Raw genomic sequence first — 23,216 nt, 5'->3', positions numbered from 1 at the left:
AAATGGGAGATATGATACTGCCCGAAGAATCTGACAGACCACTGGAAGACCTAAGTCAACACAAGGTCCTGGGAGTAGACAATATTCCAGTAGAACTACTGATAGACTCGGGAGAGCCAGCTCTGACAGAACTCTACCATCTGGTCAAAATACCCTTAGACTTCAAGAAAAATATAATAATTCCAATCCCAAAGAAAGCAGTTGTTGACAGGTGTGACAATTACCGAACTATCGGTTTAATAAGTCATGTCTGCAAAATAGTGAAACGAATTCTTTACTGACAAATGGAAAAACTGGTAGAAGCTACCCTAGGGGAAGATCAGTTTGGATTCTGTAGAAATGGTGGAACTTGTGAGGCAATACTAACCCTAAAACTTACCTTAGAAGATAGATTAAGTAAAGGCAAACCTACACTTCTAGCATTTGTAGACTTAGAGAAAGTTTTGGACAATGTTGACTGGAATACTTCCTTTCAAATTCTGAAGGTTGCAGGGGTGAGATCTAGGGAGCGAAAGGCTATTTACAATTTGTACAGAAACCAGATGGCAGTTACATGAGTCGGGGGGCACGAAAGGGAAGCAGTGGTTGAGAAGGGAGTGAGACAGGGTTGTAGCCTGTCCCTGACGTCATTCAATCTATACACTGAGCAAGCAGTACAGAAAACAAATGAAAAATGTGGAGTAGGAATTAAAATCCATGGAGAAGAATTAACTACTTTGAGGTTTACCAATGACATTCTGATTCTGTGACAGATAGCAAAGGACCTGGTAGAGCAGTTGAACAGAATGGACAGTGTCTTGAAAGGAAGATATAAGAAGAACATCAACAAAAGTAAAATGAGGATAATGGAATGTAGTGTCTCGAAAGGAGGATATAAGAAGAACATCAACAAAAGCAAAATGAGGATAATGGAATGCTGTGTAATTAAATCAGATGATGAGGGAATTAGATTATGAAATCAGACACTTAATGTGGTAGATGAGTTTGCTAAATGGAACAGGACATAGATGAAGATGAGAAGAGTGATATGATATTGCGTGAAGAATTTGAAAAAGCACTGAAAGACAGTCGAAACAAGGTCCTGGGAGTAGACAACATTCCATTAGAGATACTGAAAGCTCTGGGAGAGGAAACCATGACAAAACTCTTCCATTTGGTGAGCAAGGTGTAGGATGCAGGCGAAATATCCTCAGACCTCAGGAAGAATGTAATAATTCCAATCCCAAAGAAAGCAGGTGTTGACAGATGTGAAAATTACCGAACTATCAGTTTAATAAGCCACGGCTGCAAAATACTAACACGAATTCTGTACAGACGAATGGAAAAACTGGTAGAAGCCGACCTCAGGGAAGATCAGTTTGGATTCCGTCTAAATGTTGGAACACGTGAGGCAATACTGACCCTATGACTTATCTTAGAAAATGGATTAAGGAAAGGCAAACTGACATTTCTAGCATTTGTAGACTTAGAGATAGCTATTGACAATGTTGACTGGAATACTCTGTTTCAAATTCTGATGGTGGCAGGGGTAAAATACAGGGAGGGAAAGGCTATTTACAATTTGTACAGAAACCAGATGCCAGTTATAAGAGTCGAGGGGCATGAAAGGGAAGCAGTGGTTGGGAAGGGAGTGAGACAGGGTTATAGCCTATCCCCGATGGGGTCGACAGAAGCGTCCGATCCCACGCGTCGGCTTTGACCCGTGACGTAAGGGTGTTGTCGTGTGTGACGTCATGACGGCGCGGAGTTTGGTTTGAGTGTGGCTGTCTCCAGTTCTGTTTTATCTTATTTTATTTACTTTTCTGATCTGTTCGTTCTATCTCGTGAGATTTTTTTTTTTTTTAATTTAAAAACACTTATTACTTGTTTTAATTATCTGTTTCCTCGAATTTCTGTTTTAGTTTATTATATTTATCTTTCTGATCTGTTCGTTCTATCCCGTGAGATTTTTTTTTTTTAAGACAAAAAAAACTAATCAGCTACTGAAGCATCTTTATCTTCTATGGGTTGCAGGGGTTACGACCCCTGGGGAGGTGGGTGGGTATTCACACATGGCTGTCTTCACTTACACGTTGTAGCAACGCAAGGCGTCTAAATTTGTTTATATTTAGTTTGCCCCCCACCCAAAACACCCCATTTCCCGCGCTTGTCCCGTTAGTGTCATTAGGCTTCTTGTGGAAAGTGTGTGTGTTTGTTTTAGTTTCCGCCATATTTGTGACGCCATGGGTCAAAGCAGACGGGTGGGATCGAACGCTTCCGTATTTCCCCCCCCCCCCCCCCCAATTCCCCCCCCCCCCCTCGATGTTATTCAATCTGTATATTGAGCAAGATGTAAAGGAAACAAAAGAAAAATTCGCAGTAGGAATTAAAATCCAATGAGAAGAAATAAAAACTTTGAGGTTTGTCGATGACATAGTATTTCTGTCAGAGACAGCAAAGGACCTGGAAGAGCAGCTGAACGGAATGGACAGTGTCTTGAAAGGAGACACAGGGCTATTACAAATGATTGAAGCGATTTCATAAATTCACTGTAGCTCCATTCATTGACATATGGTCACGACACACTACAGATACGTAGAAAAACTCATAAAGTTTTGTTCGGCTGAAGCCGCACTTCAGGTTTCTGCGCTCAAGAGCGCAGTGAGACAAAATGGCGACAGGAGCCGAGAAAGCATATGTCGTGCTTGAAATGCGCTCACATCAGTCAGTCATAACAGTGCAACGACACTTCAGGACGAAGTTCAACAAAGATCCATCAACTGCTAACTCCATTCGACAATGGTATGCGCAGTTTAAAGCTTCTGGATGCCTCTGTAAGGGGAAATCAACGGGTCGGCCTGCAGTGTGCGAAGAAACGGTTGAACGCGTGCGGGCAAGTTTCATGCGTAGCCCGCGGAAGTGGACGAATAAAGCAAGCAGGCAGCTGAACGTACCACAGCCGACGGTCTGGAAAATCTTACGGAAAAGGCTAAAGCAGAAGCCTTACCGTTTACAATTGCTACAAGCCCTGACACCCGATGACAAAGTCAAACGCTTTGAATTTTCGGCGCGGTTGCAACAGCTCATGGAAGAGGATGCGTTCAATGCGAAACTGGTTTCAGTGATGAAGCAACATTTTTTCTTAATGGTGAAGTGAACAGACACAGTGTGCGAATCTGGGCGGTAGAGAATCCTCACGCATTCATGCAGCAAATTCGCAATTCACCAAAAGTTAACGTGTTTTGTGCAATGTCACGGTTTAAAGTTTACGGCCCCTTTTTCTTCTGCGAAAAAAACGTTACAGGACACGTGTATCTGGACATGCTGGAAAATTGGCTCATGCCACAACTGGAGACCGACAGCGCCGACTTCATCTTTCAACAGGATGGTGCTCCACCGCAATTCCATCATGATGTTCGGCATTTCTTAAACAGGAGATTGGAAAACCGATGGATCGGTTGTGGTGGAGATCATGATCAGCAATTCATGTCATGGCCTCCACGATCTCCCGACTTAACCCCATGCGATTTCTTTCTGTGGGGTTATGTGAAAGATTCAGTGTTTAAACCTCCTCTACCAAGAAACGTACCAGAACTGCGACCTTGCATCAACGATGCTTTCGAACTCATTGATGGGGACATGCTGCGCCGAGTGTGGGAGGAACTTGATTATCGGCTTGATGTCTGCCGAATCATTAAAGGGGCACATATCGAACACTTGTGAATGCCTAAAAAAACTTTTTGAGTTTTTGTATGTGTGTGCAAAGCATTGTGAAAATATCTCAAATAATAAAGTTATTGTAGAGCTGTGAAATCGCTTCAATCTTTTGTAATAACCCTGTATATGATGAACATCAACAAAAGCAAAACGAGGACAATGGAATGTAGTCGAATTAAATTGGGTGATGCTGAGGGAATTAGATTAGGAAATGAGACACTTTAAGTAGTAAATGTGTTTTGCTATTTGGGGAGCAAAATAACTGACGACGGTTGAAGTAGGGAGGGTATAAAATGTATACTGGCAATGGCAAGAAAAGCATTTCTGAAGAATAGAAATTTGTTAACATCGAGTATAGATTTAAGTGTCAGGAATTCATTTCTGAAAGTATTTGTATGGAGTGTAGCCATGTATGGATGTGTAACATGGACCATAAATAGTTTAAAGAGGAAGAGAATAGAAGCTTTCGAAATGTGGTGCTAAAGAAGAATGCTGAAGATTAGATGGATAGATTATGTAACTAATGAGGAGGTACTGAAGAGAATTGGGGAGAAGAGGAATTTGTGGCACAACTTGACTAAAAGAAGGGATCAGTTGGTAGGACATGTTCTGAGGCATCAAGGGATCACCAATTTAGTACTGGAGGGCAGTGTGGAGGGAAAAAATCATAGAGCGAGACCAAGAGATGAATACATTAAGCAGATTCAGAAGGATGTAGGGTGCAGTATTCACAGGATAGAGTAGCATGGTGAGCTGCGTCAAACCAGTCTCTGCCCTGAAGGCAACAACAACAACATCAAATTGAGTGAAATACTGTTTCACTGCAAATTCTGTGTTCGCTTTTAGTACAAAAGAATAGAAATTTCTCTAAACATGCATACCATAATTAAATTCCAGTTTGAAAATGGTGTGTGTGTGTGTGTGTTTACATTGCACGAAATGGGAGAAATGAAAGGGAATTTACCACAGAAATGAACATAAAAACACTCAAACAATTCAAAACATGCAATATAAAATGGGGGAAAAATAGGTGTACGAGTGTGCATTTATTACTAAAATACAAATTGGTCTTCGTTTCTGACAAATAAGAAGCTTGACTTTCTTCACAATTACTTACATGTCTTCCCAAGACTTGTCTTTATTTACTAGTCAAATCCAATACTCCCCACTGGAATGCACATAGCTGAGTGAAATTTTGTTAGTTTCTTCCTCACATTCCTTCACTTCTACAAAACAACCCTGCTTCCCACATAAAAAGTACAAAATCCCATGGCTTAATGTTAATGGTATCTTTGCTAGATGTGAAATTTTCCTTTGCATCTTCTTCTTTGACTTTTTGCTACAACCAAATTGTCAATAATTCTTCTTTTTCAGAGGTTACAGATACTTTCAACACCGTTCCTTAGCAGATGCTATCACATAATGAACTTTAAAGGGATGGAATTGGTTGCACATTTTTCCTCCAGGTCTTGAAGAAAGGTTTAAGGAATGCCCCAACAGAATATTTGCTATGCGGCAAATCATCACTTATAATGGCATAATTGAGGACAATACCATATTTTAACTGAACAAAATTAGTGAAAATAGCATTCTGTTGCTAATGCCGGAGAGCACTTTGAATTTCAAATTTGCTCACAGCAGTGGAGTTTCCTGAAAAATCCACCTGAACAAATGCATCATGATTTACAAATGTTATCTTTACATCTTCATAGTGCCCGAGACTGATTTCTTTTCACATTATAATGAAGTCTGAATGTTGGCAACTGCATCTGTATTTCTTCCACATAGCCAGCTACAAATCCAGCTTCCATCACAATTTGTGGATGTCCATCATCATCTTTCTATTGAGGCCACTGTATTTCATTATGAATTGTTTCTTCATCACTGAAATATTTTGGATAGAGCTCCCATTGTGTCTTTTTTACCTGTCGGACATACCCTCAAAGTCTTCATGGTCAAATATAAGGATGACTATTAATTCTTTTATCCTGTATGGAAATACTCGTAACTCTTTTTCCCATACTTTCCACCAAAAATTCATGTTCGCATGGTATCTAAATACTCGTGTGTCATGGAGCAACTCTTCAATGGCTTCAGCAATAGTCATCATCTTTCTGTGTTTCTGTACCACTTCTTCCTTCTCAGTTTGGGGAACTTCATTCTTTTTAACTTGTTCCGTGCAGCTAATTTCATCACACAGATAAAACTGGACCACATTAGCCCTTTTTCTTCATTCAGACTTTATGTCCCTTTTTGAATTTACAAGCTAGATTCAGCTTTCTTGTAAGTTTTGGTACCTCGTCAACAAATAATAATGCTACCACTGTTTCACGTTTCCTTGTGTCTGTCTTACCTCATGATTTTTGCTTTTCTACATGCTGCTGCTGTCTTATCCTGTCCTGCTCACACTTGAGGTTAAACGTCTATCAGTTCAAAGTGATTGTTTTTCTTTCACCCTTTGTAATTTGAACCTTTCATGCTCTTTTGATCGATGTTCTGCATACTTCACTGGATCATGTTTAAGTTTTTCTCTTAACACGATTTCCCGGCACATGACATTCTTAAAATGTCAAATAGTTTACACAGCAAAAGATCAAATACATAAATAATTACTTAATTCACATAATGTGTAACACTTAAACATATATGTTAATATAACGGAGTTAAGTAGCGTCACACAAGTCTTAGGCACAAAAGAGTGGCAGTATAAAGAAAAATTGTCACAGAAAAATATTGACCATGTGCACAAACTTACTTTCAGGAGCTTTCAAACTGATAAGTTCATTCCGTTTGTCAGAACATAAAAAAAAAAAATCACGTTTGTCTTGCAAGTGTGACAAAGGATTGTTAAGTTCTCATTTGTTACGGTAGAAATGGGAAAATCGCTCTATTTGCTTCAAAATTTCACTGAAAATTCTGCAAGTTATGAACACACAGTGTGGCACATGGTAACAAAAGAGCAGGTGATCAAGGTAATCAATTGACAACCTGTAAATGCCCTTTACCGAGCAGTTCTACAAAGATGAAGTAGAAATATGTCTACAAGTAGAAACAAAATAACGATATTTTAAAAAAAAATAAGTTGTTTGATTGTGAGAAAAGTTGTTATTGCAACTACTTCGAACTATTATTATTTGTTGGTATAAAGGCATCCTTCACATAGAATCACCCATTTGTAAGTTACATAAATGGATAGCGTAAGATTGTGACAACCTGCTCGCCTTCCAGCATTCATGAAATATTCGGTTATCGTGAATTACGACTTTCTTATCTATGGCGTCGACGGAGGACTATGTTTGGTTTAAAGAGGACAATTTGGCTGTGAAAGTGCGATCAGTACAAATATACTACTACAGTACATTTCGAGCATGTTAACATGCAAACGTCATAAACATTACTAATGTGGTTTTCTTAGGGAGTGCACTGTTACGTTTGCTTAGATATTTCAGGTACTTCACAAACATACCGTCGTAAGTATATGATCCCTGTCCCATTCTAACGCTTCTAAAATACTATCCACACTTTCATAAGAAGAGTCGATGAACTTCTTCAGATCTTCAAGCTCATTATCACGTTCTTGCATCTCTTCCATTTTCCATGCGAAATATACTATGTCACTTTAATAACTATGAAACAAAACATTTACATTATCTCTCATTACTTTACGAAAACAAACACTTCCATAGATATTAGCCATACGTTGGACACTGTCTCAATCAGTGCCAAAGATGCTTCTCAAGCTGCGCGGTTGTCACTGAAATAATAACGATAGTTTTTTTACATTTTTATCAATCCCTTACACATTGAAACTTCCTGGCAGATTAAAACTGTGTGCCCGACCGAGACTCGAACTCGGGACCTTTGCCTTTCGCGGGCAAGTGCTCTACCAATTGAGCTACCGAAGCACGACTCACGCCCGGTACTCACAGCTTTACTTCTGCCAGTACCTCGTCTCCTACCTTCCAAACTTTACAGAAGCTCTCCTGCGAACCTTGCAGAACTAGCACTCCTGAAAGAAAGGATATTGCGGAGACATGGCTTAGCCACAGCCAGGGGGATGTTTCCAGAATGAGATTTTCACTCTGCAGCGGAGTGTGCGCTGATATGAAACTTCCTGGCAGATTAAAACTGTGTGCCCGACCGAGACTCGAACTCGGGACCTTTGCCTTTCGCGGGCAAGTGCTCTACCAACTGAGCTACCGAAGCACGACTCACGCCCGGTACTCACAGCTTTACTTCTGCCAGTACCTCGTCTCCTACCTTCCAAACTTTACAGAAGCTCTCCTGCGAACCTTGCAGAACTAGCACTCCTGAAAGAAAGGATATTGCGGAGACATGGCTTAGCCACAGCCAGGGGGATGTTTCCAGAATGAGATTTTCACTCTGCAGCGGAGTGTGCGCTGATATGAAACTTCCTGGCAGATTAAAACTGTGTGCCCGACCGAGACTCGAACTCGGGACCTTTGCCTTTCGCGGGCAAGTGCTCTACCAACTGAGCTACCGAAGCACGACTCACGCCCGGTACTCACAGCTTTACTTCTGCCAGTACCTCGTCTCCTACCTTCCAAACTTTACAGAAGCTCTCCTGCGAACCTTGCAGAACTAGCACTCCTGAAAGAAAGGATATTGCGGAGACATGGCTTAGCCACAGCCAGGGGGATGTTTCCAGAATGAGATTTTCACTCTGCAGCGGAGTGTGCGCTGATATGAAACTTCCTGGCAGATTAAAACTGTGTGCCCGACCGAGACTCGAACTCGGGACCTTTGCCTTTCACGGGCAAGTGCTCTACCAACTGAGCTACCGAAGCACGACTCACGCCCGGTACTCGTGCTTCGGTAGCTCAGTTGGTAGAGCACTTGCCCGCGAAAGGCAAAGGTCCGGAGTTCGAGTCTCGGTCGGGCACACAGTTTTAATCTGCCAGGAAGTTTCATATCAGCGCACACTCCGCTGCAGAGTGAAAATCTCATTCTGGAAACATCCCCCTGGCTGTGGCTAATCCATGTCTCCACAATATCCTTTCTTTCAGGAGTGCTAGTTCTGCAAGGTTCGCAGGAGAGCTTCTGTAAAGTTTGGAAGGTAGGAGACGAGGTACTGGCAGAAGTAAAGCTGTGAGTACCGGGCGTGAGTCGTGCTTCGGTAGCTCAGTTGGTAGAGCACTTGCCCGCGAAAGGCAAAGGTCCCGAGTTCGAGTCTCGGTCGGGCACACAGTTTTAATCTGCCAGGAAGTTTCATATCAGCGCACACTCCGCTGCAGAGTGAAAATCTCATTCTGGGCCCTTACATATTGTTATTCCTCTTTCTTTTTCGTATCTCTCGTGCTGTACCGATGGCTTCTCCTTGAATCCAAGACAACTCGTAGAAAGTTACAGCTATCGGTATCTAATAGATGGTATTGTATCTGTTTATTTATTTATTTATTTAGCCATCCGTTGACATTTTAAAATGTATGGATGTTGTCAGTTGTGTACATTCAAATATTTATACAGTTTGTTGTTACATGTAGCTAAACATTGTGACATATAAGTTATTTATAATCATTTTTGCTCCTTATCAAAATACTGTGAAGCAAAAGCTATTTACAATCATTTTGTACTAAAGAATTCACTTATAGTGTAAAAGCAATGTTCCTACAAAAACAGTTTCAGATTTTTTCTAAAGTGGTACATGTTATCTGCTTCTTTTAATTTCTGTGGCAGTTTGTTATACGGTTTTACACCATCATACAAGAAGCTATTTTGAGTCTTATGTTCATTCTTCCTGTCTAGGTGAAGACAGTGACTAGTTCTTGTACTATAGTTATGAAAATTGCTATTTGTGCTATAATTTTCTATATTTTTCTTGATGTACACTATGTTTTGGAACATAAATTCACAAGGAACAGTTAGAATTTTTAACATTTTGAAAAGTTCTCTGCTTTTTGTTATAATTCTTATTGCTCTCTTTTGCATTTTAGATACTGTTTGTAAATTCTGAGCACTGTTTCCCCAGAAAATAATACCATAACTGATTACTGAATGAACATAACTAAAGTATACAGTTCTCAAACATTCACTACTGCATGCGGATACAAGGACTCTAAGTGTATAACATGTTGTAGATATCTTTTTCGAGAGTTTCATAGCATGTTCATTCCACTTCATTTGGCTGTCAATGTGCAACCCTAAGAATTTTGTTGTAGGTACATCATCTATGGAGATGTTATCTAGTTTTAAATTTAAGGGACTCTGTTTTCTGTTCATTCTAAAGCATATCGTATTTGTTTTCTTTATGTTGAGAGTTACTTTGTTTTCCTAAGACCATTTGTGAACATCCCTCAACACTTCAGTAGAATTTTCCAACATTTGTGCTGGTGTCTTGCTGGTGATTACTATGTTGCTGTCATCCCCAACCAATATCTTCTCTCCACGGCTGATATGTTGCGGGAAATCTTTTATATACACCAGAAATAATACAGGGCCTAGAACACTTCCTTGAGGGACCCCAATACTGATATATTGTGGATCAGATATATGTTTCTCAATGTACTTTGATCCACTGGAGACATATGTGATCTCTACTGACTGCTCTGTTTCCTAGATATGAACGAAACCATTTGAGAATCACTCCACTTACTCCTAGTGCCTCTAATTTATGCAACAGCTTCTGGTGGTCAACTGTACCAAATGCCTTAGACAGGTCTAGGAAAAGGCCAGTTACATAGCTGTCCTCATCTAGTGCTTCTAAAACTGTTTTTGTAAATTGTGCTATTGCAGATTCTGTACCTCCGCCAGGCCTGAAACCATGCTGGTCATTGCAGAGGACGTTGAATTTACTTATATAGCTCAAAAGCCTGTTTTTCATTATTGTTTCCATTACTTTGGAAAAGCATGACAATAGGGCTATTGGTCTGTAGTTCTCAACATTTTCTACATCATCTTTCTTGTGAACTGGTAAAATTTTGGCATGCTTCAGATAGTCATGGAAGCAACCAGTTTTGAAGGATTCATTTATGATTTCTGTTAGTGGCGCTATGATACCGTTTATGCATTTTTTCAGCACACACATTGGAATTTCATCTAAACCTGCCGAGTTTTTGTTCTTTAATTGCCTTAAAACGTTGCATACTTCCTCCTCAGTAGCTGGAAGCAATATCATTAAGTTTGCTATATGCTTCTGTATTGGTTGATTAGCACCTTTTGGAAAATTTTTCTGTAAGTTCGGTGCAATGCTGCTAAAGTAGGGATTCACATAATTAGCCATTTCTTTTGGGTTACTTTCTAAGTTTTCCTTGTTCCCGATTTGTGTGTTTGTACCTCTCTGCTTCACAGTTCCTGTTTCTTTTTTCACTACAGCCCATGTAGCTTTACTTTTATTATTAGGTAAATTTATGAACCTATCGTTGGCTGATTTTTTTGCAGTGTTGAGTACCTTCCTGTAGATCCTTTTGTAGTTTTTGTAGTAGTGCAAAGAAACTAGATCACTATTGTCGTTTTCAATGGTGTTTACGTATTTGCAAGTTTGAGTACTTTTTCCAATTCCTTTAGTGATCCATTTATTGTTGGTGGGTGTTCCAATGGGAATTACTGCTTTGGGGAATGTTTCTTCAAATTTTAATTTAAACTCAGACATAAAATCGGAGAACTTGATATTCACTTTAGTTTCTATGTATACTCCTTCCCAACATTCATGTGCTAACTTAAAGGAAAACTCTTGCACAGCTGATGGAGAGTAAACTCTTTTATATACATGCAGTTTTGATTCTTTTTTTACACAAGCTTTTACTTTTATAATCTGACATAGATGGTCAGACAGTCCCAGATTTTTGACAAGTACATCACAGTTTTCTCTGCATACATCTGTAGCTACATGGGCAATGGTAGATGATGAATGTGTGGTTATTCTTGCTACACAGTTGACTAGTGATGATAGACCAAAACTATGTGGGATATTCATAAATGTGTTACTGGTGTCATATGTTTTATTTGTATTTATGTTAAAGTCCCCACACAAAAGGATATTATGTTTCAGAGTCAACGCTAGTTCTAGGCTTTGTATAAGTTTTGAAAAGAATATTTCTAAATTGCCACTGGGATAACAATATACACATAATATAGTTAGTTTCTTGGGAAAATTTATAGCAACTATCTCTATTGCTGACACTTCAAAGTCTTTGTCTACACTTATTATGATAAAATCATTTCTGACTTTAAATTCAATGCCATTCTTAACATAAATACATGATCCTCCACCTTTCATTGTGTTTCTGCAATAAGAACATGCTTGGATATATGAAGGTAAATTAATATATAAGATTTCACTTTCTTTACACCAATGCTCTGTAATACAGATAACAGTGCTGTCTAAGATTTGTAACTCGACTCCCAGCTGTTGCACTTTGTTTTTTACGCACTGAATATTTTGGTGGCGTACTGTTAGACTTTTAATGTTACTTATCTTGGTGGCTTCTAAAAAATTCTTCAAATGGGAAGGACGTGTCCTTTTCCATCTACTTGCTGCCCCATGGATGGTTGTTTCCATGTCTGCTGCTGCTCCTGCTATTGCTGGGATTTCTGCTGTTACTGCTGTCTGCGATGCTGCTGTTGATGGTGACGCTGTTGTTGGCATTGATGTTCCGATTATTGTTTGTACTGCTGCTCCTGCTATTGCTGGGATTTCTGTTGTTACTGCTGTCTGTGATGCTGCTGTTGATGGTGGTGCTGTTGTTGGCATTTTTGCTTCGATTATTGCTTGTACTGCTGCATTTTGTGTAACTGCTATTGATTGTGTTTTTTCTGTTGCTTTTTCTGTTGCTGGTATCATCTGTGATGAGATGGCTTCTCCGTTTTGAGTTGATACAATAATAGGCATGATGTTGTTTTTTGTGTACATTATCTCAGCCATCTCATTTATTCTAGATCCTATGACCTTCTTCCCATGAATATTTAAATGCATACCATGCCTGGTGAAGTGTTCCCTTCCCAAGAATTTCACATCTAGGAAGTTTGTGTTTCTGTATGCTTTGCATATTTTGTGAAATTGTCTGTCGATCTTAATAATTTCCTGGTTGACACATGACGTTTCTATTAGGTCATTGCTGTGTGGTATTCCGGTCACTATTACACTTTCATTTTTTACTGTATCTAGGGTTTTCCAGATGTCACGGACGGCACTTTTTAGTTCATTGCAATAAACATCATTTGCACCACCAATTATAACTAAAACCCGATTTTCTTGTGTAGTGTTATCACACTGTATGTTCCTTATAACTACGTTCACAGGGGCCTCAGGTTTTACATAGCTGGTAGCTCTAAGATTGTGTTTGTTTTGCAAGATTTTTCCGAGATCGCGACCATGATTGTCTGAGTAAACAACTAACTTGGATTTCCTAAGATATGTATTTCTGCCATTACTGCCTTTTGGGGCAATGCTATTTCTATACTTTCGTATATCAGCAGCATCTGTTAGATGGCAATCAGTATCATTAAAGTCTTCCTTGTTTGCTTTTACACTGTCTAGAATGGCGAAATTGTTCTGTAGTTTTTTAGACCTAGGCCTACTGTAAGCACTTTCTGATTCACAGTTTTTGTTTTCAAGAGGATTCCTCAATAATTGCTTTAGATTTTCCAGAAATTCTAGGTATTTTCTAGTTGCGTTTATATCACAATAGAGCACATGTAACACATTTAGTTCAATTCCGGCACTGCACATTTCCGCTGCTACTTGGAGACCGTTACACAGTTGACCATAATCACAGGAGATTTTATCAGAGTTAGTTTCACAAAACAACTTGACTGGTACCATTTATGTGTTAGTGAGCATGCTCTAATACCTTTTTCCACTATAATATCACATGAACAACACTTTACTGATGATAATAACTCAAAATTTACGGAGTAATTTACCACAGTCTATATATATGCCGCCATCTTAACTTTAACATCTGATCTTGTTGTCTACAAAGCAGCTTATTCATAAGACACTAGACAAGTCTAGTTATAAGTATACAGCTGTTAGATCGCAGTTTTGACAATACTTGGTCACAACAGTTAAGATTAGGTATTTTGGGTATGATAAATTTATTAATCGTGCATAACAATGTTTCATTCTGACAGTGCGTTAATTCTGTAAGTATTAGCTGCTCAAGTTTACTGCATTGTCTTAACCTATCTCGACTATCTCCATACAAATCAGGGTAGTAAGTATTATATTCAAATGTTTTATGTTTTTATATTATACTTACTGACATGTTCCACACCCACGAGAATCGTCTCACTTTTTCGATCTCTGGAAAGATAACTGAACGTGATCTAATCTAGAAAGTCATTTCTAGGCACACTTATTTAAGGTTACAATAATACACTTTATACAAAAGTGTTTATATAACACACTTCATAAATTTAAACGTTCTTGAATGGAGTAAACTCAGTAATGCTGTAAATATGACATTCGAGATTTTCCAAAGGTATTGACCTCAGAAATTGTTTTTAAGTTTTTTGGAGGTCTGTTAAAAAGCCTAACTCCCATATGAAAAGTACCTTTTCGGCACAGAGCTGTGCTAATTTGGGTTATATGGAAGTTTCTGTTATCTCTGATAAAGTGATCATAAAATCACAGTTTCTCTGCAGTCTGCGGTCCTTACCTATTACATTTATTTTAAAGAATAAAAGGGTTTCCCTCATATATACACATAAAACTGGAGGAATACAAGATTTCTTAAACAGAGGTTTACAAGAGTCTCTAGGCTTGCACACAAACAAGATTCTAATGGCCGTTTTTGTAGATAAAAGTGCTGTTAGCTGTTTACAGTTTCCCCAGAAGGTGACCTCTTATTTAGGAAGAGAAAGAAAGTAGACATAGTATGCATTTATTACTGTTTTCTCACTACAGCGTGATTTTAGTGAGCAAAGAAGGTAACATGTTCTGCTCAGTTCTGCATTGAGATACTCAATATGCCTATTCCATCTGACACTACTCTGAAGCCACAGTCCTAAAAATTTGGTTTCGGTAATGTTACCAACTAGATCGTCATTGATCGAGAGCGATGGGATAAATATGTCATTGTTAGGAGCATTGTGGAATTTTAGTGCAATGGTTCTTTTACTGCTTGTTACAACCTGATTATTCTGTGCCCAGCATCTAAGTTGTTTTGTGACCATATTTATTGACTGCAGTAACTGTTCATTGCTGTCACCCTTTAGTAGAATCGTGATGTCGTCTGCAAATATGATTGTTTTATGTGTATCAACAATTAAGCTTAGATCATTTCTGTACAGAAAGAACAGAAGGGGTTTCATTGCTGATCCCTGGGGTATATCACATTTAATTTGATTATAGTCAGATAAGTGTTCGGATACAGTTTTTAGTCGGATATTTGTGTACTTGATGCACACTGTCTGCTTATGATTAGTCAGACAGGAACTGATCCAGTTCTTGGACAGACCTTGAATACCCTATCTTTCAAGCTTTGATAGAATTTTATAATCCACGATGTCAAAAGCTTTTGACAAGCCAATAAACAGGGTTAGGAAGCTCGTGAAGTGCAGCTGTCGTTGACCTCTTATTTCTGAATCTATTTTGTTCGTTACATAGGATGTTTCTGTTCTTAAATTTCGTAAGTTCGTCACACATAACTTTTTTAAATACTTTAGAGATGCAGGAGATTGTGATGGGCCTGTTGTTATTTACATTATCTTTCTCACCATTTTTATATACTGAAATAACTTTTGATGTTTTCAGTACATCAGGGAAAGTGCCTGCCTGAAGTGAGCAGTCACATAAGTGTGTGAGTATTTCAACTAGGTTCATGCACTCTTCTTCAATATTGTTGCAGGTATACCATCAATACCTGCAGGGTACGAATTTTTTAGTATTAAGATGTGACACAGTGTTCCTTCAATCATATAAAAAGACAAATAAGACTTCACAAAACCAAATGCTGAAGCAACAATTCTTTGCTCCACATTACTCTGCCGCAGCTAGTTGCCTGAGTTGTGGCAGATACAGCAATGTTTCTTTTATGTAGGTTTCTGTCAGTTTCCAGACAGATTAAAATTTTTCTTTAACAAAAGGTTTTTCTAAATAGGGAGAAGGAGATAATATACACAATTACAGGCCCATTTCCTCGCTACCACGTGTTTCTGAGCTATTTGAGAAGCCAGTGCATAAGCATGTAGAAACACATGTCTGTAGGCTAAGCACAATTTGTTGTCAGATTCACGATTTGGCTCTAGGAAGGAGGTAACAACAAAAAAAGACAATTTATTATTTGATGTGTAATGCACTCTCAGAGGCAAATGACTAATTGAAAACTGTAGGCACTGTCTTTTATTTAACAATAGCATTTCATTGAATGGGCCATGCATGATTCTGAAACAGGTTGAGGCCCTGTGCCATTAAGAATACAGTTCACCAGCAGTCATTTCACACTTCTCAAATAGCAACAAAAGCTTTTCCAGTGTCAACAAATGGGAATCATGTTTGAAGTTGATTGAAGTGCTGTACAGTAATGAGCTGCTACATCTACATCTATACTCTACAAACTACTGTGAGGCGCATGGCAAAGGGTGCATCCCATTGTACTTGTTATTAGGTTTCTTCCTGTTCTATTCATGTATGGAGTGTGGGAAGACCGATTGTTTGAATGCCTTTATGCATTCAGCAATTATTCTAATCTTATCCTCATGAGCCCTATGTGAACAATAAGTAGGGGGTTGTAGTATATCACTCAAGTAATCGTTTAAAGCCTGTTCTTGAAACGTTGTTAACAGATTTTCTTGGAATAGTTTAAGTCTATCCCCAAGAGTCTTCCAGTTCAGTTCCTTCAGTATCTCCGTGACACTCTCCCAAGGATCAAACAAACTTGTGACCATTCATGCTGCCCTAATCTGTATATGTTCAATATCCCCTATTAGTCCTATTTAGTATGGGTCCCACACTCTTGAGCAATATTCTAGAACCTGTCACATGAGTGATTTATATGCAATCTCCTTTGTATACCGATTGCACATCCTCAGTATTCTATCAATAAACCGAAACCTACCACCTGATTTACACATAACTGAATCTATGTGATCATTGCATGAATGTTACGCCCAGGTATTTGGATGAGTTGACCGATTCCAACAGCGACTCATTGATATTATAGTCATAGGATACTAAGTTATTTCGTTTTTTGAAGTGTAAAATTTTACATTTCGTAACATTTAGAGCAAGTTGCCAATCTCTGCACCACCAGATTCTGTAGCAATTCTTCTCTTTTATTGTAGAACAATGATCTGTCACAAAATATAAAATATGATTCAAAAATGTTTGATGACACAAGTATGTCTGTGTAAGGTGAAAGATGTAACCTAAGTAATTTAGTAAATAGGGAGATGAGTAACATTAAATTTTGACTTACAGGCAAAATATTGTCTCTTAACTGTAACCAAACATAGAATATGCAATTTCTGACATTAAAGCTCTCATAAAGCCTAAATTTCATTAATGCAGAGGAATCAAATAATCAGTGAAGTCAACTATGGTCGAATATGTTAAATAGTTTTGAATGATAATATATGAAAAGTTATCTTGGAAATATCATACACCAGAACTTCTATAGGAACAAAACAACAACACCCACTGTCATCAACAGTCGCAAAGAATATCACAGTTGAAAAGCAGTGAGTCAGAACAATTCAGAGTATCAGTTCACAAAATTGAGTCAGATGTTACTAAAATCTCTTGGAATCTCGGTCATATTTGTATATGGACAACATCATACCATTTATAATTAATACTAAATAGCTGCTCAAAAGATAGTGAAAGCTCAAAAGAAAAAAATTCGCATACAGAATATGTTTCCCTCATCATGGTGCTGAAAAGTGTACACTATTCTTCAAGTTACATTTTCTACAGATCTTCAATAGAAGTAAAAATTCTGTGACTGATCTTACTTTTTAGATACGCATCTGCATCTACATGACTACTCAGCAATTCACATTTAAGTGTCTGGCAGAGGGTTCATCGAACCACTTTCACTCAAATTCTCTACTGTTTCACTCTTGAACAGCGTGTGGGAAAGACAAATGCTTAAATCTTTCCCTACAAGATATGATTCTCTTATATTATTACAATGATCATTTCTCTCTATGTAGGTGGGAGTCAAAAAAATATATTCGCATTGAGAGGGGAACATTGGAGATCGAAATTTTTGGAAAGATTTCGCCATAACGAAAAACGCCTTTGTTTTCATGACTGCTACCTCAAAGCACATATCAAATCCATGGCGCTCTCTCCCTATTTCGAAATAATACAAAACGAGCTGCCCTTCTTGGATTTTTTTCGATGTCCTCCACCAATCTAATCTGGTAACGATACTACATCAGACTGCTATACTCCAGCAGAGGACAGATAAGTGTAGTGTATGCAGTCAGTTTATATTGAAATCTACTTGTTGCTTACTCTATCTGCCTTAAACAGGAGTAGCAGCAGTTGTTTAAATCTTTCCACTCTATCTATCTTGGTGTTCATTTTATAATTGAGTTGGTTTCCTACATAACATGAATAAAATCAGTGAAGTTTATAAATTTATATCGAATAAAAAGCTAGTTCTAACCTATGAGTCTATTGATAAGCTTAAATTATCCACTGTGATGTGCCTTACAGCTTTTTGTCTTTATTACAGTAAAGACTGGCTGTGACTGATAATTCGCTATAATGCCACTAAAAACATTCAAACCAAATCAGATCCATTTATTTGGTTTGAATGTCCATTAACAACCAATGGCTCTTGTTGAAGCAATGATATATAAGGAGTCTTAATAAAATTTTAATTATCCCTTTGAAGGCATAAAGTTTCTAATTAATTAATTTTTTACAGGTTTATATCTGCAGTTCTGGTACACCCCAAAATTTCCACACAACATTAGTGTAGCATGCGACTACAGGAGCCAAAACACAATGATGCTGCAGCCCATTGGTAAAGCTTTCCATCGTTCAGTAATTCATTTTCTGCATTTCAAGGTGAACAACACTGTAACAATCCAAGTTGAGTTGGTGAAAGTGTTCAGAAACAATGCACCATCAAATGATGTAATGGTTCAGTGGAACAGATACTTCTGGTGTGGTTAACCAAGTTTGAATGACGAAGATCAAACTGCCAGACCACCTCTCTGTGAATCAGTGTGAGCTAGACTTTTGAGTACGATTCAGTTTTATGTGCAGAATCCACAGCTGTGATACATATGTAAATTGTAGTTGAAAGGGGGTGAAAGGGAAGGAAATTATGATATCAGCTGCATTGGGACTTTATGCAGAATCAGCAGTGATGAGTGAAAATGTTTCTCGGTCTGGGACTCGAATCTGTAATCGCTTGCTTACTGGGTAATAGTAAGCGCCATCAGAAAACGGTTTCTATTGTAAATGCAAGGACTGTCTTGACATGTTTCCCAACCAACTCACGCTCCCACCTAGTACCACCTGTCTGCAGTCCCCATCCATATGCTCCATGCTCGCTAATTTTTAGATTCCCACAGGAGGCCAAAAGTAACTATGCATGTGCACTGAAGGTTGTGGATTTATTGCCCATCAAGACGAATAAATTATGTCAATGCATGGTGTCTGTTCTTTAAGAAAACTGCCTAATAAGCAGAAGATCTTGGGTTTGTATCACAGTCCGGCACACATTTTCACTCCTTGCCACTGATTCTACATTAAGTCCCAAGGCATCTGTTCCTCCCCTTTCCTTTCCTTCCTTCCCTCCACCTGTCCCCCACCTAAAATTTATGTAATATGTATCACAACAAGAACAGACACCACTTATTCATATAATTGTTTCCACTTGACAGGAAATGAACCCACAACCTTCAGTGTGTATGCACACTTACATTCGACCTCCTGCAGGAATCTAAAAATTAGCGAGCATGAAGGACGTAATGCTATGACAAGAAAATAATGTGCCAAGATCATCTCCTGTGTTCAAAACGTCACTCATCATGGTTGGATGCAGACTGAGTTACACAGGTGGATCAAGGGGAGGCTATGAAGATTGTATGGGGCATAGTTGCAAGTTTATGGTCCTAGAGCTAGTTTTCCGAACAGTCTAGAGTTATTAAAAGGGGCACAGCAGCAAGTTCACCACCAGTGGATGTCCTTAGTTTGTGCAACAGCGAAGTGCAAGACTATGTTTTATAAGTTTTCTAGAGCAAATCGTATGTGAATCAAAGAACATTGTGCAGTAGGAACCAACCAAATGAGGCAATGTATTTGGAGGATGGAGTCCGCTCTGTTATACCATCCTGATTTAGGTTTCCTGTGGTTTTTCTAAGTCAAATTCTTGGGTGGTTCCCTCATTAAGGCTATGATCGACCACCAGACATACCCTCATAGAAGCATACATTTACATTCCGTGTGTATGTATATTTTGAGTAATTTATTTTCATTGTATTATGATGACAAATCCTACATCATTGTGAGATGAATCCTGGGTGCATAAATAAATAAAAAGTGAAGACCCAATCGTCATCAGGCAAATTGATGCTAAGTGTTTTAGGGACTGCCAAGGTGTGATGCTTGTGAAAGAAAACTGTTGCAGTAGCATACTATGACTCCTGACGAAGTTACAGTAGGCTGTCAAGGGGGCTCCACACCTCACCTCGTTCTGATACACGACACAGTAGCATATGTTGCTTTTTTCGGCCATCAAATTTTTTGACATCCTTTCCACAACTGCGATGCATTCTTCTGTTATGGTATGAGATGGAACTACCAACCAAGGTGTCCACCAAGTCATCCATCATTGGTAAAACGTGTCGCATTGAAGGATGAATAACAGGACACAGTTTTATTTTTTATAGGTAGTAATTATAAATTTAGACTACCTCTCATATGGTAACAATCCACAGCACAGCAAAAGATTGTATTTTATGTGCATTAAGAGGCTTAAAGTTGGCCACTATATTTCATATTTTAAGCTGGGTGTAGGCAAGAGACGCTGTTAGAATGAGCAATCAGTCAGTCACTAACCAATGTTGCTCAGCACTCATTTAGCTCCAGGCACCTCACATGTGCTACATATCATCTGATAATTTCCACATCGCATTTATAGCAAATCATCCAGGCTCTTTAATTGAGAAAAGGTCAGTCATTAATAATTTGGATAAATGTCCAGGATTCTAATGAAATTACCTATTTAGTGAACTTGCTGTTCATGTTCAATTGTGCTACATACATAAAGGGAAACATGTGTGAGCCAGTTGGCTGGCAGAGTCTATCACATACATTCCATAGCTATGAATTAATGTCTGTCCACTGGCTACAGACAAATAATTGGCTATTCTCAACACACTACTTAATGTAAGCCAGTACTGCTTGCCTCCTAATACACTAAGAGTGTTTTAGCACTCCAAAGCGTTTGCTTGTTGTTGCAGAAAAACTGATTATGTTGCAGTGGGGCTATTTCCCCCACCCCCTCCCCCTCCTTGGGTGTAACTTTCCTCCAACTCTGAAAAAATTTCAGTCCTATCTAGCATCTATTCTAATAAACATTTTGGAACAGTTTTCATTCTGTCCAGCAGTTGACAGTTTCTGCTGGATCAAATGTTTCAGTTTTCCGCCACTCACTGTCATCGATATTTTATGCAACCAAATCTGTACTACTGTATTTTTTATGTTTTTTTTTGTCTGGAAAAGTGGCACTTTGCTACTAGAAAATTAATTAAATGGAAGGCAAATGTCATTCTTTCATGTATAGAAATTAGCTATTGTCTAGAATATATCCACAAAATTGCAATCAAAGCGTAATTTATCACTGTATGATCGAGATCAACCATGAAGATTATTTTCTGGGAAAATAAGGGGAAACTTTGCATCACAAACAAAATGAATCAAAGTACATAATATTTTCATTACTTTGTTTTAGACTTGACTCAGCTTGGGATAAATCTTATTACATTCAAAATGAGCACTGTTAAGGGATTAATGCTGTTATAGCATGGTACGAGTGTAAACGAGAGCTAGGACCCAGCCACAATACAGTTTACAGTAACGAAAATCTGAAAGAGTGTCTGAAATCCATAAAAAATGGAATATTTGTTTGAAATGTCACAAAATGCTTCTAACCAGTGTCAGGTACTAGTAAAAAAGAAGAGAGAAATTCAGACAGTGCCTGATTATTCTATTTGCAGAACAAATTTTTGATGAAAGAAGATTGGGAATCAAAAAGAAGAAATCAAATGTAAGTTTTAGCAGCGTTTATAGAAAATGAAGAGAGCCTAGCAAAACCACATCACAAGCTGTGGCTACAAAGTCTGAAATTGAACATTAACCTGGTGTTATTGAAAGTTTTATTGAAGATGATGCAACTTTAAATATCATCATTTTCAAGAACTGGATGTTGTAGTTGAAGGCATAAATCCCTCACAATTATTCAACTAAAAAGCATTTCCTTAGTACCAGAGTTGGTTGATGCTGATGAATTTTTGAAACATATTTTCCTGGTATTGTCACTGAGATTCTGACACACTGGCATACCTAATGAAATATAGGCCTTTTCTTTGATAACAAAATAACATTAAATTTTGTTCATGTTCGTTAATTTTTTTACATATTAAGTAAAAAAGTTGCACTATCCTGAATTTTTATTATTTTGTGCCTTTAATATCAAGAAGAACATAAATGTCAATACATAAATGACCTACAAGGTAACAAAATAAATTTTACAGAGGGTAACATTGCCCCACAATATTATCATATCATAAAATAATGTTTACCTTGTGTGAAGCAAAGAAACCTATTCCAGGAGCTACCTTGCTCCAATATTTGAACATTATAAAAAGACAAAAATAAATCTTTGATGTATTTGTATGTTACTAGTTGGCTTTTACAGCATTTTAGAATAGAATAATCTCATTTTCAAAAGTAAGTTTACAAAATTACTATACATTAGATGATTCTGTTTGATAAACTGACCAGAAGCACAACAAAATTCCCCAGCTTTAAGATATTATATATTTTTTTCAATTTGTGCTGTATATGAGAACATTTCAAATGGTTTGAACAATTTACATTACAGTTTGGGAAATTTTGAGCTTGTCATGAGCCTCTGATCGTCCAGTGGCCTACAGATATCAATCAGAACTCGTTCTGGAAAGGGAAATGTTTAGTGAAGGCAGCTTTCAAGAAACCCTGGGCTGGACAATTTCCTGATCATACAGAATGAAAAAATGCTAGTAGTTCACTACAAATATCATAAGTAATATAACTAATATGCTGTACTCATGATTTCTAAACATATCAAAATTTAGTTTCAAAGTAGTATTAACACATAAATAAAAAATTAAGTCTTCTCTTTCTCATTCTCTGTTTGTAATATATGAATTTACCATTTAAACATGAAATGAATTTTTAAATGATCGTTTAAATGCAGTGTAGTATGTTCAATTCAAGTTCATATAAGAAAAGAGAAAAATTTTTTGAATGCGTGTTTTACATTGCTCTTTGCAGCTTTCACAAGCCCTTCATTGACCCTCCTCTGTTTCAGAAAATCACCACAGCTTTCGGA

The 23,216-nt window shown here is 38.0% G+C and overlaps 1 protein-coding gene and 1 non-coding gene across 2 annotated transcripts in view; both read right to left on the bottom strand.

Moving 5' to 3' along the window:
* The window catches only part of LOC124617417 (U11/U12 small nuclear ribonucleoprotein 48 kDa protein-like), a 75,555-nt gene extending 68,176 nt beyond the window's left edge, over positions 1 to 7,379 (bottom strand). The window contains exon 1 of the mRNA XM_047145262.1: positions 7,163 to 7,379. Within this exon, the coding sequence (XP_047001218.1) occupies positions 7,163 to 7,288 (126 nt within the window). The 5' untranslated portion in view covers positions 7,289 to 7,379. The remainder of the gene's footprint in view (positions 1 to 7,162) is intronic.
* Positions 7,380 to 8,430: 1,051 nt separating this feature from the next.
* Positions 8,431 to 8,505, bottom strand: Trnas-uga. Its single transcript has one exon. It is a non-coding gene; the product is annotated as a tRNA-Ser (tRNA).
* Positions 8,506 to 23,216: the final 14,711 nt, after the last annotated feature.

This window comes from Schistocerca americana, chromosome 1, assembly GCF_021461395.2.
Source record: "Schistocerca americana isolate TAMUIC-IGC-003095 chromosome 1, iqSchAmer2.1, whole genome shotgun sequence".
Taxonomy (NCBI): Eukaryota; Metazoa; Arthropoda; class Insecta; order Orthoptera; family Acrididae; genus Schistocerca; species Schistocerca americana.
Note: the sequence above shows the minus strand (reverse complement) of the source record. Positions and strands in the feature narration are given on the sequence as shown.